This window comes from Episyrphus balteatus, chromosome 3, assembly GCF_945859705.1.
Source record: "Episyrphus balteatus chromosome 3, idEpiBalt1.1, whole genome shotgun sequence".
Taxonomy (NCBI): domain Eukaryota; kingdom Metazoa; phylum Arthropoda; class Insecta; order Diptera; family Syrphidae; genus Episyrphus; species Episyrphus balteatus.
Window position 1 is genome coordinate 93311238 of NC_079136.1, and position 27379 is coordinate 93338616.

At 33.7% G+C, this 27379-nt stretch overlaps 3 protein-coding genes across 3 annotated transcripts in view; 1 reads left to right on the top strand and 2 right to left on the bottom strand.

Moving 5' to 3' along the window:
* The window catches only part of LOC129915929 (facilitated trehalose transporter Tret1), a 39657-nt gene extending 35826 nt beyond the window's left edge, over positions 1–3831 (bottom strand). Inside the window, exon 1 of the mRNA XM_055995640.1 lies at positions 3724–3831. Coding sequence (XP_055851615.1) covers positions 3724–3761 — 38 coding nt within the window. The 5' untranslated portion in view covers positions 3762–3831. The remainder of the gene's footprint in view (positions 1–3723) is intronic.
* A 14678-nt stretch (positions 3832–18509) lies between these two features.
* Positions 18510–19524, bottom strand: LOC129915936 (uncharacterized). Its single transcript, XM_055995651.1, has one exon. It carries the CDS (start codon positions 19433–19435, stop codon positions 18578–18580), a length of 858 nt encoding a protein of 285 aa, XP_055851626.1. The 5' UTR covers positions 19436–19524; the 3' UTR covers positions 18510–18577.
* Positions 19525–25069: 5545 nt separating this feature from the next.
* Positions 25070–27266, top strand: LOC129915937 (tubulin alpha-1 chain). Its single transcript, XM_055995652.1, has 2 exons — positions 25070–25207; positions 25775–27266. Exons 1-2 carry the CDS (start codon positions 25205–25207, stop codon positions 27122–27124), a joined length of 1353 nt encoding a protein of 450 aa, XP_055851627.1. The 5' UTR covers positions 25070–25204; the 3' UTR covers positions 27125–27266.
* Positions 27267–27379: the final 113 nt, after the last annotated feature.

Sequence of the window (27379 nt, forward strand, 5' to 3'; positions counted from 1 at the left end):
ATATTTTCAACTATGTACATTGTACATTGTACAATATATCTACATTATATGATACGGCAATAACCTCATTTTGTTTTGATTCAACTTCCGCCACACAGAAGTTATTAAAAATTAATGATTCAAGCACTTTATACATACGAACGACCAAACATAATGAACAAAATTTAAAAAAAAAACACTTTCACACTTGTTAAGATTTTTTTTTTTTTTCTTATATTGGCGTCAATGATTTATTTTTTTATTTAAATAAATGATGACTTAGCCAACATTGTTTGACACAATCGAAATTTAAGCATGTTCAACATAATTATTTACAAAAAAATCATTTGTAATATTGAATGAAATCACGTTTCAAATTTTCGTTTTTTTTTTTTAATTTTGGTGTCCAAGAGAATGAACTAAATGACACTTTAGTATAAAGAATGTTAACATAAGAAGCCTTTGTCTGATATAGGCCTTGTATATAATTATGACCACTAAAGACTTATTTACTTACAGATGGCCACACAGGCTGTGATATATTTTTAGATCCCTCTAACTCTAAAATTTTCAAATATTGACATCGGGAATTAGAAACAGATAATGTCAAAAAGTCAACAGAATGCCCTTACATGAATCTAAATCGGAATCTCTGAAAAATTACCAGTAGAATGAAAAATTGAAAACCACAGTTTGAACATTATTTTTCATAATTTTAAAGATAAATTCGTCAAGGCTTATAATTGATAAAAATTAAATCTAGTGGACCAATCATGTTGAAAGATTTTTCCCAAAATGGGCTGAATTGGACAAGTCCAAACTCCATTTATTCCATTTTAAATGAAAAAAAAAAAAAAACAGGTGATGGGGATGGCATAATATCCAAAACTAAAACGAGTTCTTTTATGTAAACAACGCTAAGTTGAAAGAGCAAAAAAAAACTTATTATTTATCTGCTTTTGCTTGTTTTGCAGTTTTAGTCAAAGTTCCAATTTTGTACATTTGAACTTGCAAAACAATAAAACAGTAGAATATAAGGAGTAGTATACATACCAAACATGAACAAATTTGAAAACCAACTACATTTACATCTCGAACACTCTTTCCACATACCCGAAAAAGAGTATGATAAAAAAAGTAAGTATACGCCCCAATAACCTACATTTCTATTAAATTAAATTATTTGTTAATTCATAGAGAATTTAATGATTCTCCTGGAGGGTTTCTCGCTAACCATTTTTTCATTTATTTCACAGCAACTGTAATATAAAGAATTTTGAATTTTTTTAATAAGCAATCCTATCGCTATAGTTCTTGTTTTTTTTTTGTATTTATTAATGATTTATCGATTGCCTGATAATTTTTTAAAAGCTTACCATAATACTTAAAGTAAATTCTAAAACAGATTAATGAGAACCGATTAATTTCGCACTATAAAAAATTCCAGTATTTATTATTCTGATTAGCATATCGTTTTGAAAGTAACAATAAGTAACATATTTCTCTTACAACCTAGAAGTCTGTCTTTATTATTCTGCTAAAAATATTTAATAATATGTTAGTTATGTACGTATTTGAAGCTAAGATCTTTCAAGATGGTAGGTTTTTTTATTTCACGAGATAATAACCAATAATAGAACATGAATTTCTTTTTAGTATAATTTGTGTTTCGTTAATATTTTATTTCACAGCAGATATTTTGATATTTGGATTTTGTTTGTTAAACCAAAATCTAAGCTTTCTGCATCATTTTTTAAGTTTTTCAGTTTAAAAAAAAAAAAACTGTGGAAAAATGCGTTTCAAAAGTTTTACTTTGCTTTTTTTTCGCTTTTTGGGCCAAAATAGTTTGCTTGTGGGCTTTTATCTCCACAACCTAAACTTGTAAGAGGCATAAAAACTCTCAAAACTAGGATGTTAACTCACAAAAACCTAGACAAAGAATTTATTTATTTTTGTGACTTTAAAAGTTGTTACTATCCAAGAGAATCGGGGTACCTACTTAGGAAAAATCATATTTTGGTCTGCGTTTTAGTTTATAATAGTTTATAAAATAAAATTAATATTTTGGTCTGCGTTTTAGTTTAATAAGGTTCAATACACAAATCAACTTCATTTAACACATAAAAGATCTCTCAAGTACAATTCGTTTTCTAGATGTAGTAAAACTAAAATAATGCAATATTGCTCCAGTTTTTCAAGATGAGGATTAACCCCAACAGTTTTCACTCATAAAATTGATGTTAAATATTTGTACAGATGAAGATTTTTTCCCCCAATTGTGCTGTTGAAATAAAATTAATAGTTCGTTGTGATTATTTTTTTTAAATCAATGGTAACATTCAAAAAAACAAGTCTTCCAAAAATAGTGCAAAACTTCCAACGTGGCTCGTTTAAAATACACAGCAAAATGGATTTTTGAAGTTGATAACAATTTTAAATTTGGTTTTAAATATTCGTTAATTTAAGGTAATGACTGCATATTAAACTTTTTAAACTATTTCACATTCTAATTAAAAGTAGAAATCTCGGGTGCATCAGGGAGTGTTACTTAATCATAATTGATCAGTGATCAAAATTCATTTAGTGTTTGAAAACAGCGTTAGCGGTGCATCTTGATAAACCGTCAGCATGCAAAACGTTAAACGTAAAATTTTATCACAAGCCCAACGGTTTAACTTAAGTACCAAATTATTCACACTCTATTAAACTTGAAAGCCACTTAAAACAGCAAATTAAAAACAAAAATATATGAGATTTGGCAGATTTCTTGATTATAATGGCAACTTCAAATTAAATGGAGAGCGAAGAAATTGATGCGAATTGCGTTAAAATGTTGGTTAAAATTTGACGTTTGGTTAAATTTTGACACTAGCGCGGTGAATAAAATGGGTTAAAATTTACCCAGCTGCAGAGCAGGGTAAAATTTGACACTAGTGGTTAAAATTTGACGTTTCTCAAGATAGAAATATCAAGACAGATTTGAAATAATTTTTGTTATAATGCGTTGATATTTTAAAAAATGTAAAAGTATTAATCCAAAGTACTTCCTCAAATGATTATTCATCGTGAAAAATTGAAAATGTACAAATTATTTGTTTGTTTTTTTATTTATTATTATTCTATTTTGTTGGCAGCTGGTGAAATATGAATTAGTGTTCGAAGACTGAATTAAAAATTTCTTTTTGATCATAAAGTGGAAATTTATCTATAAAAATAAAAAAAAGTGAAATTGAGAATTTCTTACATTTTTGTACTAGAATATTTTACTTTATATATTTTCAGCTGGGTTTTGTTAAAAAAATAATTAATTGAATATAAGAAAAACCATATTTGAGGGTAATTTTGTTTTATCTTGAGGGAATTTTAATCAAAGTAGTGCCAAAAAATAAGTCCCATTTAACACATTTTAACCCAATTCGCACAGCAAAAAAAATAATTTTGATCCCTTTTTTAACCAGACGTCAAAATTTAATCGTGGTAGAAAATTTAACCAACATTTTAAGGCAATTTTCACACGGCCTAAATATCTTTTTTCAAATATCTTAACACTTTGGCAAATCGTGACAATAGTTTTAAGAACCGGAATCCGGAAGGATATGAGAGAGATATTTCATAAAATGATAGTTAATATTTAAAACATATATTCACTATGTGCTATTGCCATTACCACTGCTTTTGTTTTAATTTTATAATTTAATTATATGGGAGCTCAGTTTAAAAACATTCAATAGTTAAATAGCTTACATTTGCCCGACACAATTTTTGCGTTGTCTAGTTGCCATAATTAGTATAAGCTTAAAGTTATAAATCCACTCATTAGTCAGCGAATTAAAATTTAACAAAACTTTTTTACACTCCAATCATAGACACTGTACATTTCACACTAGACCGCATCTTCGTGATAATCCGTGTAACATTTTTTGATGATTTGAGAAACTATAAAAAAAAAAAAACTCCGTCCGTCATGGCAGATTTCGTAAAAAATTCCCAAATAAATTAGCGAGTGGTTTCTAATTATCCGTGGAGATTCAATTGTGTAGTATATTGTACATACAGATACATGGTACAATGTACACACATACATACCTACTTAACATACATTCTAATTTGATGATGGGTTTTTAAACGCATATCGGTTTTATTATGGATGATCATATAAAATTAAAAATTGACATTAAATAGGTGCTTTCATAAAATGTGTTATTATTTTTAAAAGCAATGGAACCTTTTTAAACTGTCCTTGAATGAAAACATTAATACGAGTATAGTTCGTAAATAAATCTTTTTGTGATGATAAAGACATTGCTATGATTTTTTTCTAAATTAAACATTATTATTTCCACATTATGTGTTATTTTTTTTAGAACTACATTTTTGTTTAATAACATTGGTACTTTTCAAATTATTGCTAATTTGTATAAAGTGTTGGTTATTATTTATTATGTATTGTTATAAACGCTCGGAAGAACATAAGGTCGTAGAACTAATTTTCATATGAGTACTGTTCAGAAATTATTTTTAAGTTTGTTTTTAAGGTACATGCCTACAATGATTGTTTATTTAGTTTTTATTAATTTTTAGACATAAAAAAGATGATTGCAACAATTACGATGCTAGTATCGAAATCAATGAAACAATTGAAGCGTTTGGATGAAGAAGGGGGTAAGTGACATTTTTTCGATTTTCGGTTTTTTTTGAAAAATGAGGATGCCTTGCGAAAACTTAAATTTCCGTCTAATCTACGTCACGCTACGATTAGTATTTTCTTATTTAGCGCTTTCATTTTTGGTATAAAAGGGTTACTAACAACTAAAAACCGTATAATATCAGTGGAAGAATGGGGTAACAGCACTTAACTCCTTTTTGTGTGAAATAATAAAACCAATTTTATTAAGATTGGAATACGAAAAAAGTTCTCAACAAAAAACTTTAAGTCCTTATATCTCGAAATTTTGCAAATGTCACTTACCCCCTTCTTCATCCAAACGCTTCAATTTCTATTATAGCCCTAAAATTAGGATTTTTTTCTCACAAATTGACTTCAAAAATATTTTTTCGACTTCAAGGAAAATAAAATGCACGAACTTGTTCTTAGGGTTCGAGTTGCTAAATTTTTAAGAGTATTTATATAAAAACCTAGAAAATTCATATGAAAAAAAAAAACTTAAAATTCGTTTTTCAAAGGAAAAAACAACATCTGAAATCAAATTGAGCTCCAAATAAAGTATGCAATTTCATTTCTTTTATTGAGAAGTATTTTTAGAAAAAAAAATTTTCAAAATCGTTAGAGCCTTTTTTAAAAAACTAATTTTTTATAAATCAACTAAAAAAATCAATATCCGGTTTTCGAAAATTTAATTTTTCGAAAAAAAAAAATTTTTTTTAATCGAAATTTGAAATTTTTTTTTTTAATTCAAAAATTAATATATTCCAAAATTTTATTCTTGGCTTATATTAAAATTATTTTTACAAAAAAAATTCGTTAAAATAAAATTAGCAGTTTCGGAGAAATTCGGATTAAAAAAAAAAAACGGTTCTATGAAAGGTACCGTCAATAATGGTTTTCAAAAAAAAAAAATTATTTAAAGATAGACCTTGTCTTAAAACTTACATTTGAATTTTTTTAACAAAATCGTTTAAGCCGTTTTCGTTAAATTTCAATTTTATTTCCACTTTTAAGTCCACTTACTTTTACTTTTAAGTCCACTTCTCTATAAGTTGGATTTTTTAGGCCTTATGAATTAAGTGTCAGTTTTTTTTTTATTAAATAGAAGGATGTAAATTGAAATAGTAACCGAGTTATGAACACCGGAGTTATGCGTGTCAAAGTTATGAAAAATCTATGGCATATGAAGACAAATTCACAGGTGAGTTTTCAGGTGTTATAAATGAAAAAAAGAATTAATTCAAGGTTAATCCAATGCTGAATCACTTTATTGTATCCTCTACTATTGAAATAATCAAATATTCAACTTGTGATTCAAATCTCGAGTTGGGGTAAACTGTGAAGCTTGTGAACTTAAGATTTTTCCAAAGTTGAGTAATAGCATTGAATAATTACAAATAGAAATAGACACCGTTCAAAACGGTCGCTATTTATTCCCGTTGCGTTAGTATCGCTCGATGAGGTTTGTGAATTAAATGAATTTAAAAAAAAGGAAGGAACGATGTGGCATGAGTAATCTGCGGTGTAACTTCTATTTGTAATAATTCACTGGTAATAGTGAATAAAATGCCCCTAAATCTACTGTTAACAGTCTAAAAATCAAAGTAGCTGTTTGCTTCTACAAATCATTACAGATGCTACTGCTACCGACCGCTAGGGGGTAGCATTTTGGAGCAATACATTTTATAATATAGAAAATTTACAATTTATCTTCCCAGTTCAACGAACTTATTTTTTAAAATATTATAGGCACTATAGCCTAATAGCGTTTTCGTTTGGTCCGTTTGTCGGAATTCCTCCGAACAATTCTGAAACTGTTCAATTGGCACTCAATGAAAGTTCTAATTCTGAAAAAAAGACCAAATCGATTCCGAATTTTGAGGCAGAATCAAAACGAGAATCACGCACACATGTACACACTTAAGATGCCAAAGCAATAAAATATCTGTTTGTTGTTTGTTTTTGAATTTTAAGATTTTAAACTTTAAATACAAGGAAAACCAAACTTCAGAATCAAAAAACTGAATCAACATCCGTTCGTCATGCGTTATGATCGGATATTCCCGGACAGTTCTAAGCCAATTTTGGGAGTAGAGTTAAAACCAAAATGTGAGTATGCTGTTTTATAGGCTTATGCGCTATAAATACGCTATAAATAATTTGGCAGCTTAAACCGCGGCTTTATATTTTTTTCAGGAGTTAGTTTTCCAGCTCATGTACCTATGTATATTTTTGACATGATTTTAAGTTAGCTCAAAACTAATGGTATTGATATAATGTATCTATTGCAGATATCAAGCACATGAAAATGTTGCGGACATGGCTTGGCTAGAAAATATTCATAACTGAAAACCAAAAGTTTGTAAGAGTTCGAGTTCCTGAATTATTTGCAATCGAAGATATTTTCGGATCAAAGTCTCGAAACCAGTTTTGGTTTGCAGATATGAGATCACAGTGAAAAGGCCTATGAATTTAGCTCAAAAATTACAAATTTATTTTTTTAAGATTTTCGAAAATTATCCCTTTTTAAAAAAAAACGGAATTTTTAAAAATGTTCTCCAAATCAATCGAATGAGACATCAAAAGAATACACTCTTTAGACTCCATTAATAACTGAAAACCAATAGTTTTTAGGTGTTCGGGTTGCTGATTTTTTTGCAATCGAAATATGTATATATTTTTTTTTTCTTCATTCGGAAGCAGATATTTTTGGATCAAAGTCTCGAAACCAGTTTTTGGTTTACAGATATGAGATCACAGTGAACCTGAACAGGCCTTTGCATTCAGCTGAAAAAATTACAAATTTATTTTTTTAAGATTTTTGAAAAATTATCCCTTGTTTAAAAAAATGGAATTTTCAAAAATTTTTTCAAAATTCATCGAATGAGATATCAAAAGAAAGGACTCTTTAGACTCTAATCATAACTGAAAACCAAAAGTTTTTAGGGGTTCGGGTTGCTGAATTATTTGCAAATTTTTTTTCTTCTTTCGGAAGCAGATATTTTCGGATCAAAATCTCGAAACCAATTTTGGTTTACAGATATACAGGGTGTCCGGTAGAAAATGGATAAGCCGGAAATGACTGATAGGTGCACTTTTGACTGTTCTGAAACCAAATAGAAAAAGTTTCTATCGCAACCAGTTTAGAAAATATTAGCTTTTTTTCGTTCAGTGTACTTTAAATTTCTTCATCTTACGTTTTCTTTAACCACAACCACGAATGAATGAATTTTATAAATTTCTTATTTTTATAATTTTATACAATAATTGGCTCACTACATAAGAAGTTAAAAGTTTTTAAAACTGTTGCATCTTTTCTTTAAAAAAATTTTGAAATTTGTTTTTCGATGCAAAATGTAAAAAAAAATATTTTATGAAAATTTTCAAACACCTGTGGTATAAAAAAAATCCATAGGAACGTCGGTGGCCAACTTTTTTAAAAATATGCGCGTCCAAAGGGGATTGCAGAATGGTAAATGTTTTTATCAAATCTAGAGTTACTAGGAAGTTATTGGTACCAAAGTCCAAAAAAAGCCTATTAATTTAATAAATTATTTTGACTGTAAAATCTTAAGTTTTTCACATTGCTGCCACAAATGCATGGATTCCATCAGTTTTTTTAATCAGTCATATTCTACAATAATTCTTCTTACAAATAACTATTAAAAAGGTGTTATAACCGTTGAACAATAGCTATACAAAAAAATTTAACTTTTTTTTTAATACAAAGTAGAAAAAAAAATATTTGTTTGCTCAGTTTAAGCTCAGTTTTGACTTCTTAATGATCTCGTTTTAAAGAAAAATTGAGATTTTCGGTCCCGTTGGCCCAATGAAACCTATCAAAAATGTTGCAATGTTTTCGAATTTGTGTTCAATTCCCAATCTTATTGGGCTACGAAAAACTTCCAATATTTGTTAGATGCAATTCAATTTACAGTTAATATTGTGAGCCACTTCTTTTTTTATCTTTTAAACTGGTTATTAGCAAATTAGCAAGCAAATATTTTTTTTCTACTTTGCATTAAAAAAAAAATTAAAATTTTTTTTTTATAGCTATTGTTCAACGGTTATAACACTTTTTTAATAGTTATGTGTAAGAACAATTATTGTAAAATATGACTGATTAAAAAAAACTGATGGAATCCATGCATTTGTGGCAGCAATGTGAAAAACTTAAGATTTTACAGTCAAAATAATTTATTAAATTAATAGGCTTTTTTTGGACTTTGGTACCAATAACTTCCTAGTAACTCTAGATTTGATAAAAACATTTACCATTCTGCAATCCCCTTTGGACGCGCATATTTTTAAAAAAGTTGGCCACCGACGTTCCTATGGATTTTTTTTATACCACAGGTGTTTGAAAATTTTCATAAAATATTTTTTTTTACATTTTGCATCGAAAAACAAATTTCAAAATTTTTTTAAAGAAAAGATGCAACAGTTTTAAAAACTTTTAACTTCTTATGTAGTGAGCCAACTATTGTATTGTAATGTTTTATTCCGGGTTCACAATAAAACTTATTTCGTTTATTTTAACTTCCACTTATCTTTCCGTTCAAATAAGAACACACTTTATTTCAAATCAATTTACTTTTATTATTCGCTCAAACAAACACACTTTTCAATCACTTTATTTACTACTAACAATTTCCAACACTTTATTTCACTTTGTACTGTACTCTTTCACATTCAAGATTAAACTGTATCCGGTCGGTGTCCACGCTGCCCTTTCATACCTGAAATTCGGAATTCGAGAATGTCTTCGAAGGTTCTCGTCTTTGCTTCTCGAAGCTTCCTTTCCAAGAGGGGGCGCTTCATACTTCCAGTCCAGTGGGATATTTTGGGATATTCAGCAGTCGAGGGAATTTCTTTGGATGCGTTCAGAGGGTAGTTTCTTAATTACTAAAGGTCCGTTCACATTTCTACCTTTACTGTAGCAGGTAGTGTGTTCAGACTTTTATCTTAAAAGTAGTTCGGTAATTCATCGTTACATTGCCCCCCTCTTAGGATTGTTCGTCCCGAACAACTCCATTGCTTCTTTCACCATTATAACGATGTAAACGGTCACAATGAACTACCTTTAATTTGCCTCTTACCCCTCTCTGTATACGGTAAACCACGTCGTTGATTCTGGTTATTACTGTGTAAGGGCCTTCCCAGTTTTGTTGTAGCTTCGGTGATAGTCCCTTTTGTCGGTGGGGATTGTAAAACCACACAAGTTCTCCTTCTTGAAACCCTGTTGCTGTCGCTCGCGCGTCATATCTTGTTTTCATCCTGTCACTAGACGCTTTTATATTTGTCCTTGTCCGTTGGTGAATGTCAGCCAGTGTTTCTTTCAGGTTATCAACATACTCATCTATTTCCTGTGGCTCATTTGGAACACATCCGAATTTTATCTCACTTGGCAGCCGTATTGTAGAACCAAAAAGGACTTCCGATGGTGTATGTCCAGTGGAACTATGTGTTGCACTTCTATAAGCCATCAAGAATAATGGAATATGTCGATCCCAGTCTCGTTGATTATCGTTGACTACTTTTGACAGGTGTTCTTTAAGTGTCCTGTTAAATCGCTCAACCATCCCATCAGATTGTGGATGAAGCGGTGTTGTTCGCGTCTTCTTGATGCCAAGGAGTGAGCAAACCTCTTGAAAAATCTTAGATTCGAAGTTCCTTCCTTGGTCGGAATGAAGTTCCATGGGTACTCCGAACCTGCTCACCCAATGAAAGACAATCTTATCCACAACTGTTTTGGTTTCCTGGTTTGGGATGGCAAATGCCTCAGGCCACTTGCTGAAGTAATCCATCACTACGAGGATATACCGGTTTCCTTTGTTGGTTTCGGGAAAAGGACCTGCCACGTCTATTGCAATCCTCTCAAAAGGTGTGCCCACATTGTACTGATGCATCGTGCTTTGCATTTTTCTAGCTGGTCCTTTGCTAGCGGCACAAGTATCACATTTTCGGCACCACTTTTCAACGTCTTCTCTCATACGTAACCAGTAGAATTGCTGGCGTACCTTTTCCAGCGTCTTGTTGATGCCTAAATGGCCTCCAGAAGTTCCCTCGTGCATCTCTCGGAGAACATCATTAACCTTTGACTGAGGTACGATTAGTTGCATTACATAAGATTTACCATCTGCGGATTCCCACTTACGCCTGAGTAACCCTTCTTGCACATGAAGTGAGTCCCATTGTGCCCAATATGCTTTGAGATTGGGGCTTCGGTCGGAGATGTCGGCCCATTCTGGTTTCTCTTCATGTTCCTTCCATGCAAGGATGGGTTCGATGTCCGAATCTTCCTGTTGGGCCATCCTGAGTTCTTCATTACTCCAGCCGCAAATGGGATCAGCTCTCGTTCTTCTTACAGCGACAACTTCCTTTTCCTCTAGCCGTGTGCAATGCTTGCAGTCTTGCTTGCACGGGCGCCGAGATAATGCGTCTGCATTTGAATGTAGCTTTCCTCTTCGATGTTGAATCTGACATTGATACGTCTGGAGTATCTCGATCCATCTTGCTACTTGACCCTCTGGATTTTTGAAGTTCAAAAGCCAATTTAGTGCACCATGATCTGTGCGAAGAAGGAACTTCTGTCCATAGATGTACTTATGGAAGTGCTTTGTTGCCAATACCAGAGCTAGAAGTTCCCTTCTGGTCACGCAATAGTTTCTTTCTTGTTTCGAGAGTACCTTGCTGAAATAGGCAACGACCTTTTCTTCTCCGTCATGAACTTGCGATAAAACAGCACCAACTCCAACATTACTTGCATCTGCGTCAATGATGAATTGTTTGCCTGGAGTCGGATAGGCCAACACAGGAGCTTCACATAACCGTAGCTTCAGTTCCTGAAAGCTTTTCTCACACTCACCTGACCATTTAAAGGGTTTACCCTTCTCCGTAAGCTGGTGCAAGCTTTTGGCGATTCTCGCAAAATCCTTCACGAACCGTCGATAGTACGTTGCCAGACCGAGGAAACTCCGAAGTTGATGCTTGTCCTGAGGGGTTGGCCAATTCTTCACAGTGTCAACTTTTTCTGGATCAGTCATTACTCCTTGGGATGAGATGATATGCCCCAAATATTTAACCTCGGTCTTGAAAAGTGCACATTTCTTTGGATTTAACTTAAGATGTGCTTCTCGTAGCCTCTGGAATACAGCCTTTAGGTTTTCACAATGGTCATCAAATGTTTTTCCGTAAACGATGACATCATCCAAATAGACTAGGCAAGATTTCCAGGTTAATCCATTTAAAACGCACTCCATTAAGCGCTCAAAAGTAGCTGGGGCATTGCATAGCCCAAACGGCATGACATTAAACTGCCACAGACCATTCCCTGTGGAGAAAGCCGTCTTCTCCCGATCCTCTGGATGGATTTCTACCTGCCAGTAGCCACTCTTCAAATCCAAAGTCGAAAACCATTGTGCTCCTTCCATTGCATCTAGAGTATCGCTGATTCTTGGCAGTGGGTAGCTGTCTTTCTTCGTCACATCATTCAGCCTGCGGTAGTCGACACAAAATCGAGTGCTTCCATCCTTCTTTTTGACGAGAACTACCGGTGATGCCCAAGGGCTTTTGGAATTTTCGATTAGCCCGTCTTTCTTCATTGTTGTTATCATTTCTTCAACTTCACCTTGTTTGGCCAAGGGGAGACGTCTTGCTGGTTGACGAATCGGCCTAGCATCTCCTGTATCGATTCGATGCTGCACCAGTTGTGTTCGGCCGTATTGCCCGCTGGGTGAAGAGAAGATATCAGCATATTCATGAAGAAGCCTTCCCGCAACATTAAGCTGATGTTGACTCAGGTTGTCTGAATTGAGAATTTGTTTCTTTAGTTTCTCCGAGTTTACAGTCATCTGTGTATCCACCTCGTTGATCTTAGTTATTGCGGCCACAGATTCACATTGCCCAACAACTTCTCCTTTCTTAAGCTTGATTGGGTACGGTTTGATGTTAAGTATCCGTACAGGTACCATGTTGTTCTTTGGTGCCACAAGAGTCTTCCCGATGATGATGTTTTCGGAAATTTGCTCAACTTCTGGTTCAACCATGAGGTATCGATGGCTTCCAAAGTTCCCCTTTAACTTAGTCCACACAAAAACTTCTGAAGAAGGAGGCAGGCACATTTCTTCTTTGATGACAGTTCTAATTGTTGTCGAGTTTTCGTTGCCATAGACCATTGGAATCTCTACATTTCTGTATTTCAGGACTTGATTACCTATATCCAAAATGATTCCATGCTCCTTCATGAAGTCGATTCCAATGATGCACTCGTCACATATATCTGCCACCAAAAACACATGTGAAAACTCTAGTTCAGCTATACGGATCGTAAGACGAACTTCTCCGTACACTCTTGCTGCTTCTCCTGTGGCGGTCTTCAGACGGTAGCTGTTGGTGTTATGTAGCCATGTCATCTTCACCAAGTCTCTTCGTACAATAGAGGCGGTGGCACCGGTGTCAATTGTAGCCACGTGTTGTTTGTTGTTTATGGTCGCTTCCACTGTCAGACTTTTGTTGTCTCGTTTAGTCTGTGAGACTTGAATTGTGGTTCTGGAGCCATTGATACCAGAAACCAGCTTCTGCCCCTCGAAGTTGGTTCTTACTCGTTTTCCCGAATGGGAATCAAGATGAGCATGAAGGTTAGTTGTATCGCTTACCTGTTGTTGGGCAATATTCCTGTTTCCACAGTGTTCGCAAGCAGTTCTTCTTGGTGGCAATCTGCACTGCCGCTGGAGATGTCCTGTCTTGTTACAGTTCCAGCATCGAGCAGCTCCGTCTCGCTGGTTTCTTTGGAATGCGAGTTTTTGACAAGAGCATTCCTCCACTGTAACTTCTCTTACCCGATGAACGCCTTGAGAAGCCTGTTCTGCTGCTTCCATAGTGAGTGCAAACGCTAATGCTTCAGGAAGGGAACGTTTTCCAGCTGTTCGTATCGCTCGCTGAAGATTTATATCAGATACAGCACGTACAAAGGCTTCTGTCGCAAACTGATTGATAATGTCGTCTCCTGCTGTCGGATATGCCAGATGAGCTAACCTTTCAATATCTGCTTGGAGTTGTTGCAGAGTTTCTCCTCTTTTCTGGACTCTTGTATTGAGTTGGACGCGGAAGACTTCCTGCATATGGCCATCTCCAAAGCGTTTTTCAATGACCTGGACAAGAGCGTTAAAGTTACCATTCTTTTCTGGTGGTAAAGTTTGTAACAACTCAGCAGCAGGACCTCTAAGAGCAAGAGTCAGCGCTATACATTTGTCTTCGTCATCCCAGCCATTTGTTGTGGCAGCTGCCTCAAACTGTTTCTTGTAGATCGACCAAGAACTTTGTCCATCAAAGGTTGGTGGATGCATTTCCTTCTTCTTTGAATACTCACCAGAACTTTCTCGGGCCTTAATTTTTCGAACCTTGTCCAACTCTTTAGTAATGTCTTGGAATTTCTCTTCGAACTTTGTGTCCATTGCCAACAGCTTTTCTTTGTTTTCTTCAACACGCTCGTCAAGAGCAGTGAACTTCTTCTCGAAATCACCAAGCTTTCCCTCTAAAAGATTTTTCTGTTCTTCTAGAAGATTCTTTTGCTCATCGCGATGTTCTTCTAGATGTTTCTCCATTTTTTTCGAGAAGATTCTGTTGTTCACTCTTTTGCTCGGTACGTTGTTTCTCAATTTTTTCGAGAAGATTCTGTTGTTCACTCTTTTGCTCTGTTCGTTGTTGTTCCATTTGTTCTCTTTGTTCATTGCGTTGTGTCTCAATTTGTTCAAGAAGATTTTTCTGTTCATCCTTTTGTTCTTTATGTTGCTGTTCCATTTGATCTTTCTGTTCTTCAAATTTTGCAAGGAGAACAGCCATCATGGATGACATATCGGAACTAGTACTTACTCGTTCTTCTACCATTTCAACTTCGAATTGAAATGTATCCAAATCTTCGTTTTTCTGGGTTAAATAATCCTGCAGGCGAATAATGAGGTCATTTTTCGATCCAGCAGTAGGAAGACCTCGTTTAGTTAATTCCGCCTTCAGCTCAGTCAAACTTAACTGATTCAATGTCTTACCCATTTTAACTTTTCAAAACGCGAGCACTTTTACTTATTTCAAAATGTTTTACACTTTGTTTATTGTTAAAACACACGCGCACTTTTTATTTTATTCGCGAAAATATCTGATTCGCACAAATAAATAAGTTTTATTCCACTTTTCTGACACCAATGTAATGTTTTATTCCGGGTTCACAATAAAACTTGTTTCGTTTATTTTAACTTCCACTTATCTTTCCGTTCAAATAAGAACACACTTTATTTCAAATCAATTTACTTTTATTATTCGCTCAAACAAACACACTTTTCAATCACTTTATTTACTACTAACAATTTCCAACACTTTATTTCACTTTGTACTGTACTCTTTCACATTCAAGATTAAACTGTATCCGGTCGGTGTCCACGCTGCCCTTTTATACCTGAAATTCGGAATTCGAGAATGTCTTCGAAGGTTCTCGTCTTTGCTTCTCGAAGCTTCCTTTCCAAGAGGGGGCGCTTCATACTTCCAGTCCAGTGGGATATTTTGGGATATTCAGCAGTCGAGGGAATTTCTTTGGATGCGTTCAGAGGGTAGTTTCTTAATTACTAAAGGTCCGTTCACATTTCTACCTTTCTGTAGCAGGTAGTGTGTTCAGACTTTTATCTTAAAAGTAGTTCGGTAATTCATCGTTACAGTATAAAATTATAAAAATAAGAAATTTATAAAATTCATTCATTCGTGGTTGTGGTTAAAGAAAACGTAAGGTGATGAAATTTAAAGTACACTGGACGAAAAAAAGCTATTATTTTCTAAACTGGTTGCGATAGAAACTTTTTCTATTTGGTTTCAGAACATTCAAAAGTCCACCTATCAGCCATTTCCGGATTATCCATTTTCTACCGGACACCCTGTATGAGATCACAGTGAACAGGCCTATGCATTCAGCAAAAAAAAAATACAAAAATATTTTTTAAGATTTTCGAAAATTTTCCAAGGGTCTAAAAAAACGGAATTTTCAAAATTTTTTCTCAAAATCTATAAAATGAGACATCTTAAGAAATGAATCTTTATACTATTGAAAAATAAGTTTGTAGGAGTTCGGGTTGCTGAATTATTTGCAATCGAAATATATATATTTTTTTTTATTCTTTCGGAAGCAGATATTTTCATATCAAAGTCTCGAAACAAGTTTTAGTTTACAGATATGAGATCACAGTGAATAGGCCTGCATTAAGCTCAAAAATTACAAATTTATTTTTTTAAGATTTTCGAAAATTTATCAAAACAGAATTTTCAAAAATTTTCTCCAAATCTATTAAATGAGACATCAAAAGAAAGGACTCTTAAGACCCTATTCATAACTGAAATCCAAAAGTTTTTAGGGGTTCGGGTTGCTGAATTATTTGCAATCGAAATATTTTTTTTTTTCTTCATTCGGAAGCGGATATGCACGATTAACGCAGACTGAAAGATTAAAAGCGGAATTCAGAGTCGATACTCAAGTAAAAATTTTCTCAAGTAAACATTTTTTGCTCTTGCGTTTGGCCACTACAGCTTCTCGTCCGTAAAGATAATTTAAGCGTTTATTTAATTTTACCCTATGAATAGCAACTGAGGAAATCCTGAGGTAAATGCTTGACCAAAGACTCAGAAAATTTTTGTCAAACTTTAGCTTGAGAATATTTTTTACTTGAGTAACGACTCTGAATTCCACCCTAAATCCCATAGCAGACCTTACTCAGTCATCTCAAGCAATGAGATCCTGTTGCCAGTATCATATCTTTTAAAACATCTGATATCTAACCAGCACTAATGTATTGTATGTATGTATGTTACCAACATATATGAAAAAGTGTTAGAAAAAGTTGTCCATATCCAAATTTTAGAACATATTGAAAACCAAAACATTATAACAACATACCAATCTGGATTCAGAGCAAATCATTCGTGTGAAACTAGTATTAATTATGTGATAAGTGACTGGAAACAAGAAATAGAGCAAAATAAAATAGTCATAGCGGTTTTTATTGATCTTAAAAGAGCATTCAAAACTGTCAATCATACTATTTTAATTGATAAATTGAACAAATATGGTATAAAGTCTACTGAACTTAGCTGGTTTAAATCTTTTTTAACAAATCGAACCCAGTGCACGAAAGTTAATGAAAGTATCTCCCAAAATGTGTCTGTCGATGTTGGTCTCCCACAAGGAGCAATACTCAGTGTACCCCTATTTCAAATATATATCAATGACCTAGTTAAAGTGATAAAATATTCTAAAATCAAAATCTTTGCAGATGACGGTTTAATTTATATTTCGGGACACGATTTAAATGAGTGAAAACGACTTATTAACCATGATTTAGGCAGCCTTGCTACATGGCTTAAAATGAATAGGCTGATCTTAAACACAGACAAAACAAAAGTTATGGTTCTGAACAATAGACTTGCACAGAGTGAAATTACAATCTCAGTTGATAGTGTACAACTAGAATATGTTGATAATAATAAATATCTCGGTGTTATTATTGACAACAAGTTAACTTTTAAAGAACATACAGACTATTTGTGTAAAAAGATATCGAAGAAAATTGGAGTTCTCCGTAAAATTAGACAAAACATAACAATGAATTGTGCGGTAAGAGTGTATAATGTTGTTCTGAAACCACATTTTGAATATTGTGGGAGCCTCCTTTTTTTATGCCATCAATATCAAAAAAATAGACTTCAAGTGCTCCAAAATAAAGCAATGCGAATTATCTTAAAGTGCGATAGATATACCCCAATATCATTTATGGTTGAGTCCTTGAACTGGCTCAACGTTAACCAAAGACTATTTATGTGCGCTATGCTATTTGTTTATAAAATCAAAAATGGTATATGCCCAATATATTTGCGGGAAAATGTTAGCACCAACGAAATCTCTGAACACAATCTAAGAAACAACAATGATTTAAGAATTCAACGCGTACGAACAGCAAGAGGACAAAGAACAATACAGTACATGGGATTTCAAATATTCAACAGCCTACCTAACTCTGTTAAAACTTCAGAAAATATTTTTGAATTTAAAAGAAAAATTTTGAATTATATCCGTTTAAATATTCATTAATATTATGTAAAAGTGTTAAAAAGAGCAAAAATGTAATTTACTTTAAGAAAATTTGTAAAATTGTAAATATTTTCCATTAATGGAACAAGTTGCTAAATAAAACTCAACAAACAAACAAACTACAAATATAGCATTCACACTTTTATTTAAACTAAACACAAATTAGTTTCACCTTTCACAAATATATTTCACCTTTTAGCAAATATATTTCACCTTTTAGCAAATATAATTAAACTAAAAGCAATTATAATTAAACTAAAGCAAACTATTTAAACTTTTCGCAATTCTATTAAACCTAAACGCAAAATGATTTAACCTTTTTTAGAAAAGGCTTTTGATATCGTGCTATGAAGAAGGGATAAGAATTTAGAAGGTGAAATAAGTTTGTGTTTTTGGTTAAATAGAATTGCTAAAAGTTTAAATAGTTTGCTTTAGTTTAATTATAATTGCTTTTAGTTTAATTATATTTGCTAAAAGGTGAAATATATTTGCTAAAAGGTGAAATATATTTGTTAAAAGGTTAAATAATTTGTGTTTAGTTTAAATAAAAGTGCGAATGCTATATATCGAATCCTTTACCATTGAATTGTGGAATTTAAGCTGATAAGCTGATTTAATTGAATGGCTCTTATTGTTCCAACACAACAGAGGCTACATTAAATAAAAAAATAGAATAAAATCAAGTTGACGATGCAAGGAATGAGAAAAATATATATATAAAAATACTAAAAAACCAATAAGTTATTTTTCATAAAGATTTTGTTGTGAATTAATATTTATTTACATTTAAATAATTATAAAAAAAAAAATTATCTCTTATTAAACATTCGCTGGACTATACTCTTGTAGTGATCTTCATCTCGTTTCCAATTTTCCTTAGTGCGATTATACAATGCCATAAATTCCTTTTTATCCCGAATATTATCGACTTTGTCTAATGTTGCCAGAACTTTATCATACGCTTTAACATTAGAATAAGCTAGAGCTCGCCGATAAAGAGCCTTTTCAACATCTTTAATCTCATCTGGAGACATGGAATTTACAAATTCCGTCAAACACAAAACATCTTCAAAGCGTTGCTCTTGTAACAAGCACGCAGCTATATTCGTTTGTAAGGTTTGCAACAAGACTTTCATATCAGTTCCATCCAATTCATTTGATTCCTTTGCCAACACATCAAATGGCTTGAATGATATCAAGCATTTTGCAGCTCGACAAAAGTATTCATGTGCAAATTTTGGATAAGTCTTAAACATTTCAACTCCATTGGCACGGTATTTTTGTGCCAAATCATATATTTCCTTGACATTGAGTTGAAATAGATATTTCGTGGGTGAAATAGCAATGAGAGAGATTTCAAAGTTAATTGGTTCGCCAGATTTGGATTTAATCTGACATTGACTGGCCTCTCCAAGCAACATGTTTTGTACGAGGATTTCAATGTAGCAATCAACGGGAGTTACTGCAGATCCCATTTCCAAATCGAATTCATCAATTTGTCGCAAATAGGAACTTTGTCGATCTTCGAGACTAGAAATGTTTGATATTTTTACCCGGCAAATAGATAAAGTTGTGGGTTTATGTAATTTCACAAATTTTATTGCAAGGATTTTTTTGTATAGTCCTCTTTTAGAATCTTTCCATTCATTTCCAATTGCCCAATCCATTGTGGAAATTTTTGTTTAATTAAAATTGAAATTGGTTAAAATTTTTAAAGGTTTTTGTTGTAAACAAAAATGTGACAGATTAAAATTATTTAACAGAGTAACTAGATGGGCCCGATTGTAATAGTATAAATTATGGAATATGGAAATGTAGAACTTGATTAATGCTGATAAGGTAGTTCGTAAACTTTAGTCAGGGTTTGCATTCGTCGATTTTTGAAGTTAAAGCCGTACGCAGGAAAAAATTTTATCTCTCATACAAAATTTTTAATGGGAAAGATTTTATTTTAAATATTTTTTTAAGTAGAACGCAGTTCTACACCGAAGGGTGGCGGTAGCGGTACGGGTAGTTGTATGAAAAAAATTCCAAACTGGAACAACAAAATTCAGCAGTGGAAATTTTTTCTTACAATTACCTGTACATCTACCGCATATACCTTTCGATGTGGCCAAGCCTAGAAAGGCTTGGCCACACCGGAGGGTATGCGGTAGCGGTACGGGTAGATGTAACGGTACTTGTATGAAAAAAATTCCAAACTGACATATCAACGTTCAGATGTGGAATTTTTTTCATACAAATATCGTTACCGCTACCCGTACCTCTACCGCATACCCTCCGGTGTGGCCAAGCCTGAAGGGTGCAAGCGGTACGGGTAATTGTATGAAACAAATTCCAAACTGACACATCAACGTTCAGATGTGGAATTTTTTTTAATACAAATATAGTTACCGCTACCCGTACCGCTACCGCATACCCTCCGATGTGGCCAAGAATTTAATCTGGCGACAAAATTGTGACAAGAAAAAATAAATAATACAAAATTCAAACAAAATTAAAGGCTTGGCCACACTGGAGGGTATGTGGTAGCGGTACGGGTAGCGGTAACGATATTTGTATTAAAAAAAATTCCAAATCTGAACGTTGATATGTCAGTTTGGAATTTTTTTCATACAAATACCGTTACCTCTACCCGTACCGCTATCGCATACCCTCCGGTGTGGCCAAACCTTAAAGTGGACTGTTTGATAAAATACGTGGAAAGGAAAGACAAAATAAATAAAACTCAGAATCAAATCAAAAACAAAAAAAAAAATTGAATTTAATTTAATTTGAAAGATTAAAAAAATTATGTTAATTAATAGAACTTACTTTAATTTCTCAAGCCTAGTACGCAGGTCGCAGGTCTCATACAAATTTTTTCTCGGGACAAATTTTTTGATAATTACAAAAAATGTATTAATAATAGTTTTAAGCTATACGGAAAAAACTGCGAACTAAAGTTGGTGCAACATTCGCTTAAGGTGCCAATGATTGGGTACCCAACTAACATTTCAGCTTCGGTTAAGGTATTACAAAAGCTACATTTCAGCTTCTTTTAAACTTTAGTAAGGTTGTTGGGCATGGAAAAAGGAGAACGTTATACATGTTTGACCCTCTATAAGAAGTTTAAACGAAGCTCTACCAAAGCTCTGAGATTTGACAGATAGCTTCGGAAGAGCTTGTATACCTCTTTAATACATGTCTTATCGAAATTAAAAAAACAGCTACAAAATCAAAAAAGAATTATTTTTTAACAGGTTTTTATTTGATTTTAAATCATGAATTTTATCTTTTGATCTGAAATTATATATATTTTTCCATTAGTTTTTAGTATATCTATTGATAATAATTTTAAAAGTATACAATTTTTTACCACACCCAGGAATTGAACTTCATATCTGCTTGGTGGCAGTTCGCCACTCTACCCACTCGGCCATCCTAGTATATTCATTAATGAAGTCAAAAACTTAATCAGTTCAAATAGCGAAATGTCAAAACAAAAAAATGTCCGAGCTAAATTATTCAATGTCAAAACCATAGAGGAAGGAATACCTAGAGAGCCGACTCGTACCCCCCTTACCTAAAACACCCGCAAATTTAATTTCAGATAATCTCTCTTATTGTTCTCTTGTTTTCCTATCTGTGAATACGTGTGAAAGGTACAATTCGTTTAATACCTTCCTTTCACCAGTGGATGTCCTCACAAACTTTGAATTTAAACATGATTTTGGTTTGTACATGAACTTGAATAGCTCAAATAGCTCACTCCAGACACCCACCTTTCAATAAATATGTACAGAAATAAAAAAAAAGGTTCGTGTTTTGAATTTATTATATTATTTTTTTATGAATTAATTCCTCTACTGAGCACTTAAATTGTTTTTAATTGTTTTGAGCCCAACTCCACAGTTGAATGTGTTGGTGCCATTTAAAATGCACGGGAAAACTACCACATATAAGCACTGTGGAGTTTTTCCTCTCATTGCAGTTTGTAGGGTGGAAGAGAAAAACCAACCGAAGTCGCGTCTCTAGGTATTCCTTCCTCTATGGTCAAAACCAAAAAGTGTCATAGCTAGATTATTCAATATCAAAACCAAAAATCAAATACTAAACTTGGTAATTTCTGTAAAGCTTCTATAAATTCATTAAGCAGGCTTTTCCGAAAACAAGCTTTTTTCGTTTAAGTTTCTTTAACAGTATTTAAACAACTTATTAGAAGTTGTTAAACAAGTTCGAACTTTTATAAGCCATTAAATTCTGAAGCAAGCTCAATACAAGCTGTATAGAAAGTAGTAGGTACCTGTGAGATCTCAATTTATAGAAGCTGTTGTGCTAGTTGGGTAGTTTACCCTAGGTAATTTCTCCAACTTCAAAATTTTGCGCAGGATTAAAAAATGTTTTGTACCCATGTTACACTTTGGCTTGCATAAGGTCTAATCTAATCTAAGGCTTAATTACGCAAGTCAACCATTTTGGAAAGAATGGAGGTCTGCTGCTTGAGACTACCTAGAAGTGTTTAGAGGAAGCCTTTCAAATTTTAGTTAAAGAAAAGGCCTTCTTTTAAGACCTTTTTAAACCGTTCTAAGGAAGCCTCGTATTTTCAAGTGAAAGAAGGCCTCTATAAGCCCTGTTTCAAGAAGTTCTTTTAAGTATGCAATGCTTTTATCTTTTAAGTATGCTACATTTTTTTTTTTAAGTATGCAATGTTTTTTCTTAAAAGTATGCAATTTTTCTAGTACATTCGAAAAAAACATTGGATTTCAATGTGAAGTATCAAGTACCCAAGTAACAATTTTACTTGCATAAGGTCCATTTTCTTCGATTCGGCAAGCTATAGTTTGTATAAGTTTAGTTTAAGGCTTACTTACGCAAATCATCCATCTTGGAAACAAAGGAGGTCTCCTTAAGGCCATCTGGAAGTGTTAAGAAGAAGCCTTGTAAATATAAGTTAAAGAAGACCTTCATAAGACCTGTTTGAAAAGTTTTAAAGAAGCCTTCTATTTTCAAGTGACAGAAGGCTTTCATAAGACCTGTTCCAAGAGGTTCTTGTAAGTATGCAATGTTTTCATCTCTCAAGTATGCAATGTTTTTCACCAATAAGTATGCAAAGCTTTTATCCTGCAGATATGCAATGTTTATAACACTTTAGAAAAAAACATTGCATTTATATGTGAGGTTTTAATTAGCTCCCTTTTTGCCACTCATCTTTAATATTCGAGTATGGTCTACTGGTAAGGTGCTGGCTTGGTATACGTGCCAGCACGTGGGATCGATTCCTGGCGGGGCTATTTGTGAAATAAAAAAAATGTGTTCTTTTTCAATTAAAATAAATTCTTCCCATTTCAGAACGACAGGAAAAGCATTGACATGACCAAAAAAGAAGAAAAAAACAAAATAGAAAAAAATTAAAAGAAAAAAAAAATCAACAAAATCTTTTTTTTTTATTCATAAATTCAACATCTTATAACAACCTCCATAAGGCATTATAACATCCAATGCAAATGATAGTTTCCTTAGCGAAGCTATAGTTTCCCTAAAATGTTTCATTGTTTTGTAAAAAGGCCTGCATAAGGTCGTTTTACGCTGTTCGTCACAAGCTATTAGCTTGTGGATTGCCTGTGGAGGAAGGTCTTGGGGAAATTCGGTAATGTGCGCCAAAATGATTTGCATAAGACTTGTCCTTCTTCTTTAACAAGTCAAAAATAGTTTGCATTGAACATTACCCAACTAGCACAACGGCTTCTATAAATTGAAATCTCGCAGGTTCTACTTTGTATACAGCTTGTATTGAGCTTGCTTCAGAATTTAACTGCTTATAGAAATTCGGACTTGTTTAACAACTTCTAATAAGTTGTTTAAATACTATTAAAGAAACTTAAACGAAGAAAGCTTGTTTTTCTTATTAGCCTGTTTAATGAATTTATAGAAGCTTTACAGAAATTACCAAGTTTTGTATTTGATTTTTGGTTTTGATATTAAATAATCTAGCTCGGACACTTTTTGGTTTTGACATTGAATAATTTAGCTCGGACATTTTTTTGCTATTTGAACTGATTAAGTTTTTGATTTCATTAATGAATATACTAGGATAGCCGAGTGGGTAGAGTGGTGGACTACCACCAAGCAGATACGAAGTTCGATTCCTGGATGTGATAAAAAAAATTATATACTTTTATAATTATTATCAATAGATATACTAAAAACTAATGGAATGTTATATATAATATCAGATCAAAAGATAAAATTCATGATTTAAAACCAGTTAAAAAAGAATTCTTTTTTGTTTTTGTACTTTTTTTTTTTAATTTCGATAAGACATGTATTAAAGAGCTATACAAGCTCTTCCGAAGCTATCTGTCAAATCTCAAAGCTTCTGTAGAGCTTCGGTAAAGCTTCGTTTAAGATCCTTATAGAGGGTCAAATTTGTATAACGTTCTCCTTTTTCCATGCCCAACAACCTTACTAAAGTTTAAAAGAAGCTAAAATGTAGCTTTTGTAATACCTTAACCGAAGCTGAAATGTTAGTTGGGTATGCAAGTTAAATTGTTACTTGGAATGTTTTTGCTGACTTTGGAGACTTTAAAATTTTTCATTTTGCTCAAGGCTTAAGCCCAGTAAGCTGCTGATGCGAAACAAAAATTTCCATAGACTTTGAGAGATTTCAAAATTTTTCGTTTCGCTTCAGCAGCGTACTAGGCTTTAGAACAAAAAAAAATTCGTTCAAGATTCCGTTGTTCTATTTTTGTATGGCTGTGCGTGGCAACACAGTGTTATGCCAAATCATGTTCCATTTGACATTTTATAGGAAAACGTAAAAAAAAGAGGAAAATCATCAGCCCTTTTGCCTATACAAACTGACTAGTTAGGCAATTGAAAAATCACCGTGTAGTCAGGCACTATGGAAAATTTCGTTTCGCCTCAGCTGAGTACAAGAATACTTAAGTCCTGTTCCTATCGGAGGTGACAAAATACTACTAGTTGTTTACTAGCGATTTTCAATGGAACGCACTTTCAACGAATTCAATACAAATCGTGTCTACTTGGAAAGAAGAGCATGCGTATAGGTCAAGTAGTAAAAGAACTCATGAGTAAACTACCACTTCCAATGGAACGGAGCCTTAAACATTCGCTGACTATCTGCTTAAATTCTCAACAGTGTAACGTATGCCCAAACCAATTACAACTATTGTACTAGATTAAAAACAAGTTAAATTTTGTGTTTACACCTTAATATCGATTTTCCATTTTCAACCAATCAAATTCAAGAAAAGTAGGCGTCGTTGCCAAGTTCTAGATAGTATAAATAGAAGCGATAGAAAATTTTCTATTCATTCGAAATCAGTTTGGGAAGCTTCATAGCTGGCTGCTTGGACTGTGAAAAACTTAGAATTAATTTCTTTCTAATTTATACATATTTGTGTGAAAAAATCTAAAAAAAAACTTCAATCAAAATGGTAAGTTTCATTAATTATTTTAAAAATTTTTAATTATTTGTTTATTCAATTTTCTTTGAAAAATTCATGAATGGAAAACTTATTAAAAAAAAATGGCGACGTGTTTGAATTTAATTGGTGACGCCATCGTCGGCTTTTTATTGATTTTCTCAAATACTTTTATTCGAATTTAAAAACTTCCAAATGATCTTTTTCTTTACAATTTATGTGTTAGTTTGATTAATTAGTATTTGAAATTACTTTTTCATCAATTAATTGATTTATCCTCTAGAAATTTTCTTTCATGTATCACTAATTTTTTTATATTTTCAATTCAAAATGATTTTTTTACAATACATTTTTCATTAATTTAATGATTAATGTAAATTTTCTCGAATTTTTACTTAAAAAAAGATGAAAATTGCCGGCAGATGTTCTTCAGTCGGCCATTTTCTCTTCGTCACGCCGCACCCATTTTTTTTCTACTACTTTTTTCATTCTTGATGACTTCATTCATTTCCTGTTCACAATTTTGTTAATGTGACGTCATAAAACAACTTTTTTCTTTCTTTCCTTTTATTTCAACAGCGTGAATGTATCTCTATCCATGTTGGTCAAGCTGGTGTCCAAATCGGTAACGCCTGCTGGGAGTTGTACTGTTTGGAACATGGCATCCAACCTGACGGTCAAATGCCATCAGACAAGACCGTCGGCGGAGGTGATGACTCATTCAACACCTTCTTCAGCGAAACTGGTGCCGGCAAGCATGTTCCCCGTGCTGTTTTCGTCGATTTGGAACCCACTGTCGTCGATGAAGTCCGTACCGGAACCTACCGCCAATTGTTCCATCCCGAACAATTGATTACTGGCAAGGAAGACGCTGCCAACAACTATGCCCGTGGTCATTACACAATTGGCAAGGAAATTGTCGATTTGGTTTTGGACCGCATCCGTAAATTGGCTGATCAATGTACCGGACTTCAAGGTTTCCTCATCTTCCACTCGTTCGGTGGTGGTACTGGCTCCGGATTCACCTCCCTCTTGATGGAACGTTTGTCTGTCGATTATGGAAAGAAGTCTAAGTTGGAATTCGCCATCTATCCAGCCCCACAAGTATCGACTGCTGTTGTTGAACCCTACAACTCGATTTTGACTACCCACACTACATTGGAACATTCCGATTGCGCTTTCATGGTCGACAATGAAGCCATCTATGACATTTGCCGCAGGAACTTGGACATTGAACGACCAACCTACACCAACTTGAATCGTTTGATCGGCCAGATTGTGTCATCCATCACCGCTTCATTGCGTTTCGATGGTGCCTTGAATGTCGATTTGACTGAATTCCAAACTAACTTGGTGCCCTACCCACGTATCCATTTCCCACTGGTTACCTATGCTCCAGTCATCTCTGCCGAGAAGGCCTACCACGAGCAATTGTCTGTTGCCGAAATTACTAATGCCTGTTTCGAGCCAGCCAACCAGATGGTCAAGTGCGATCCTCGTCATGGTAAATACATGGCTTGTTGCATGTTGTACCGTGGTGATGTTGTCCCCAAGGATGTCAATGCTGCTATTGCTACCATTAAGACAAAGCGTACCATTCAATTTGTTGATTGGTGTCCAACTGGTTTCAAGGTTGGTATCAACTACCAGCCCCCAACTGTTGTACCTGGCGGTGATTTGGCCAAGGTTCAACGTGCCGTGTGCATGTTGTCCAACACAACAGCTATTGCTGAGGCATGGGCTCGTCTTGATCATAAGTTTGATTTGATGTATGCCAAGCGTGCTTTTGTGCACTGGTATGTGGGTGAGGGTATGGAAGAAGGTGAATTCTCTGAGGCTCGTGAGGATTTGGCTGCCCTCGAGAAGGATTACGAGGAAGTTGGTATGGATTCTGGAGATGGTGAGGGCGAGGGTGCTGAGGAATATTAAGTTATTTCATTGCAAACAAAATTACCTACGAAAATTCACTAGAAAAAAAAAAAGTGAAGAAGACACCCAAGAGTCTTTGTTTTTCGAATCACAGACATGAGATTGAAATTGAAATAAAAGATCAATAATTTCAACTTAAAAATATGTTTTTGTATTTATTAATTTTATAGGGAAAATGGTTTTGGATTGTTCTAGATTGGAATGGAATTTGGATTAGGGCCACATGAATCAACTTGGTACAATCGAGTTGAATCG

What these genes read in the sequence shown, in the direction of transcription:
- LOC129915936 (XM_055995651.1), bottom strand. Translation starts at nt 19,435, where the DNA reads ATGGATTGGGCAATTGGAAATGAATGGAAAGATTCTAAAAGAGGACTA.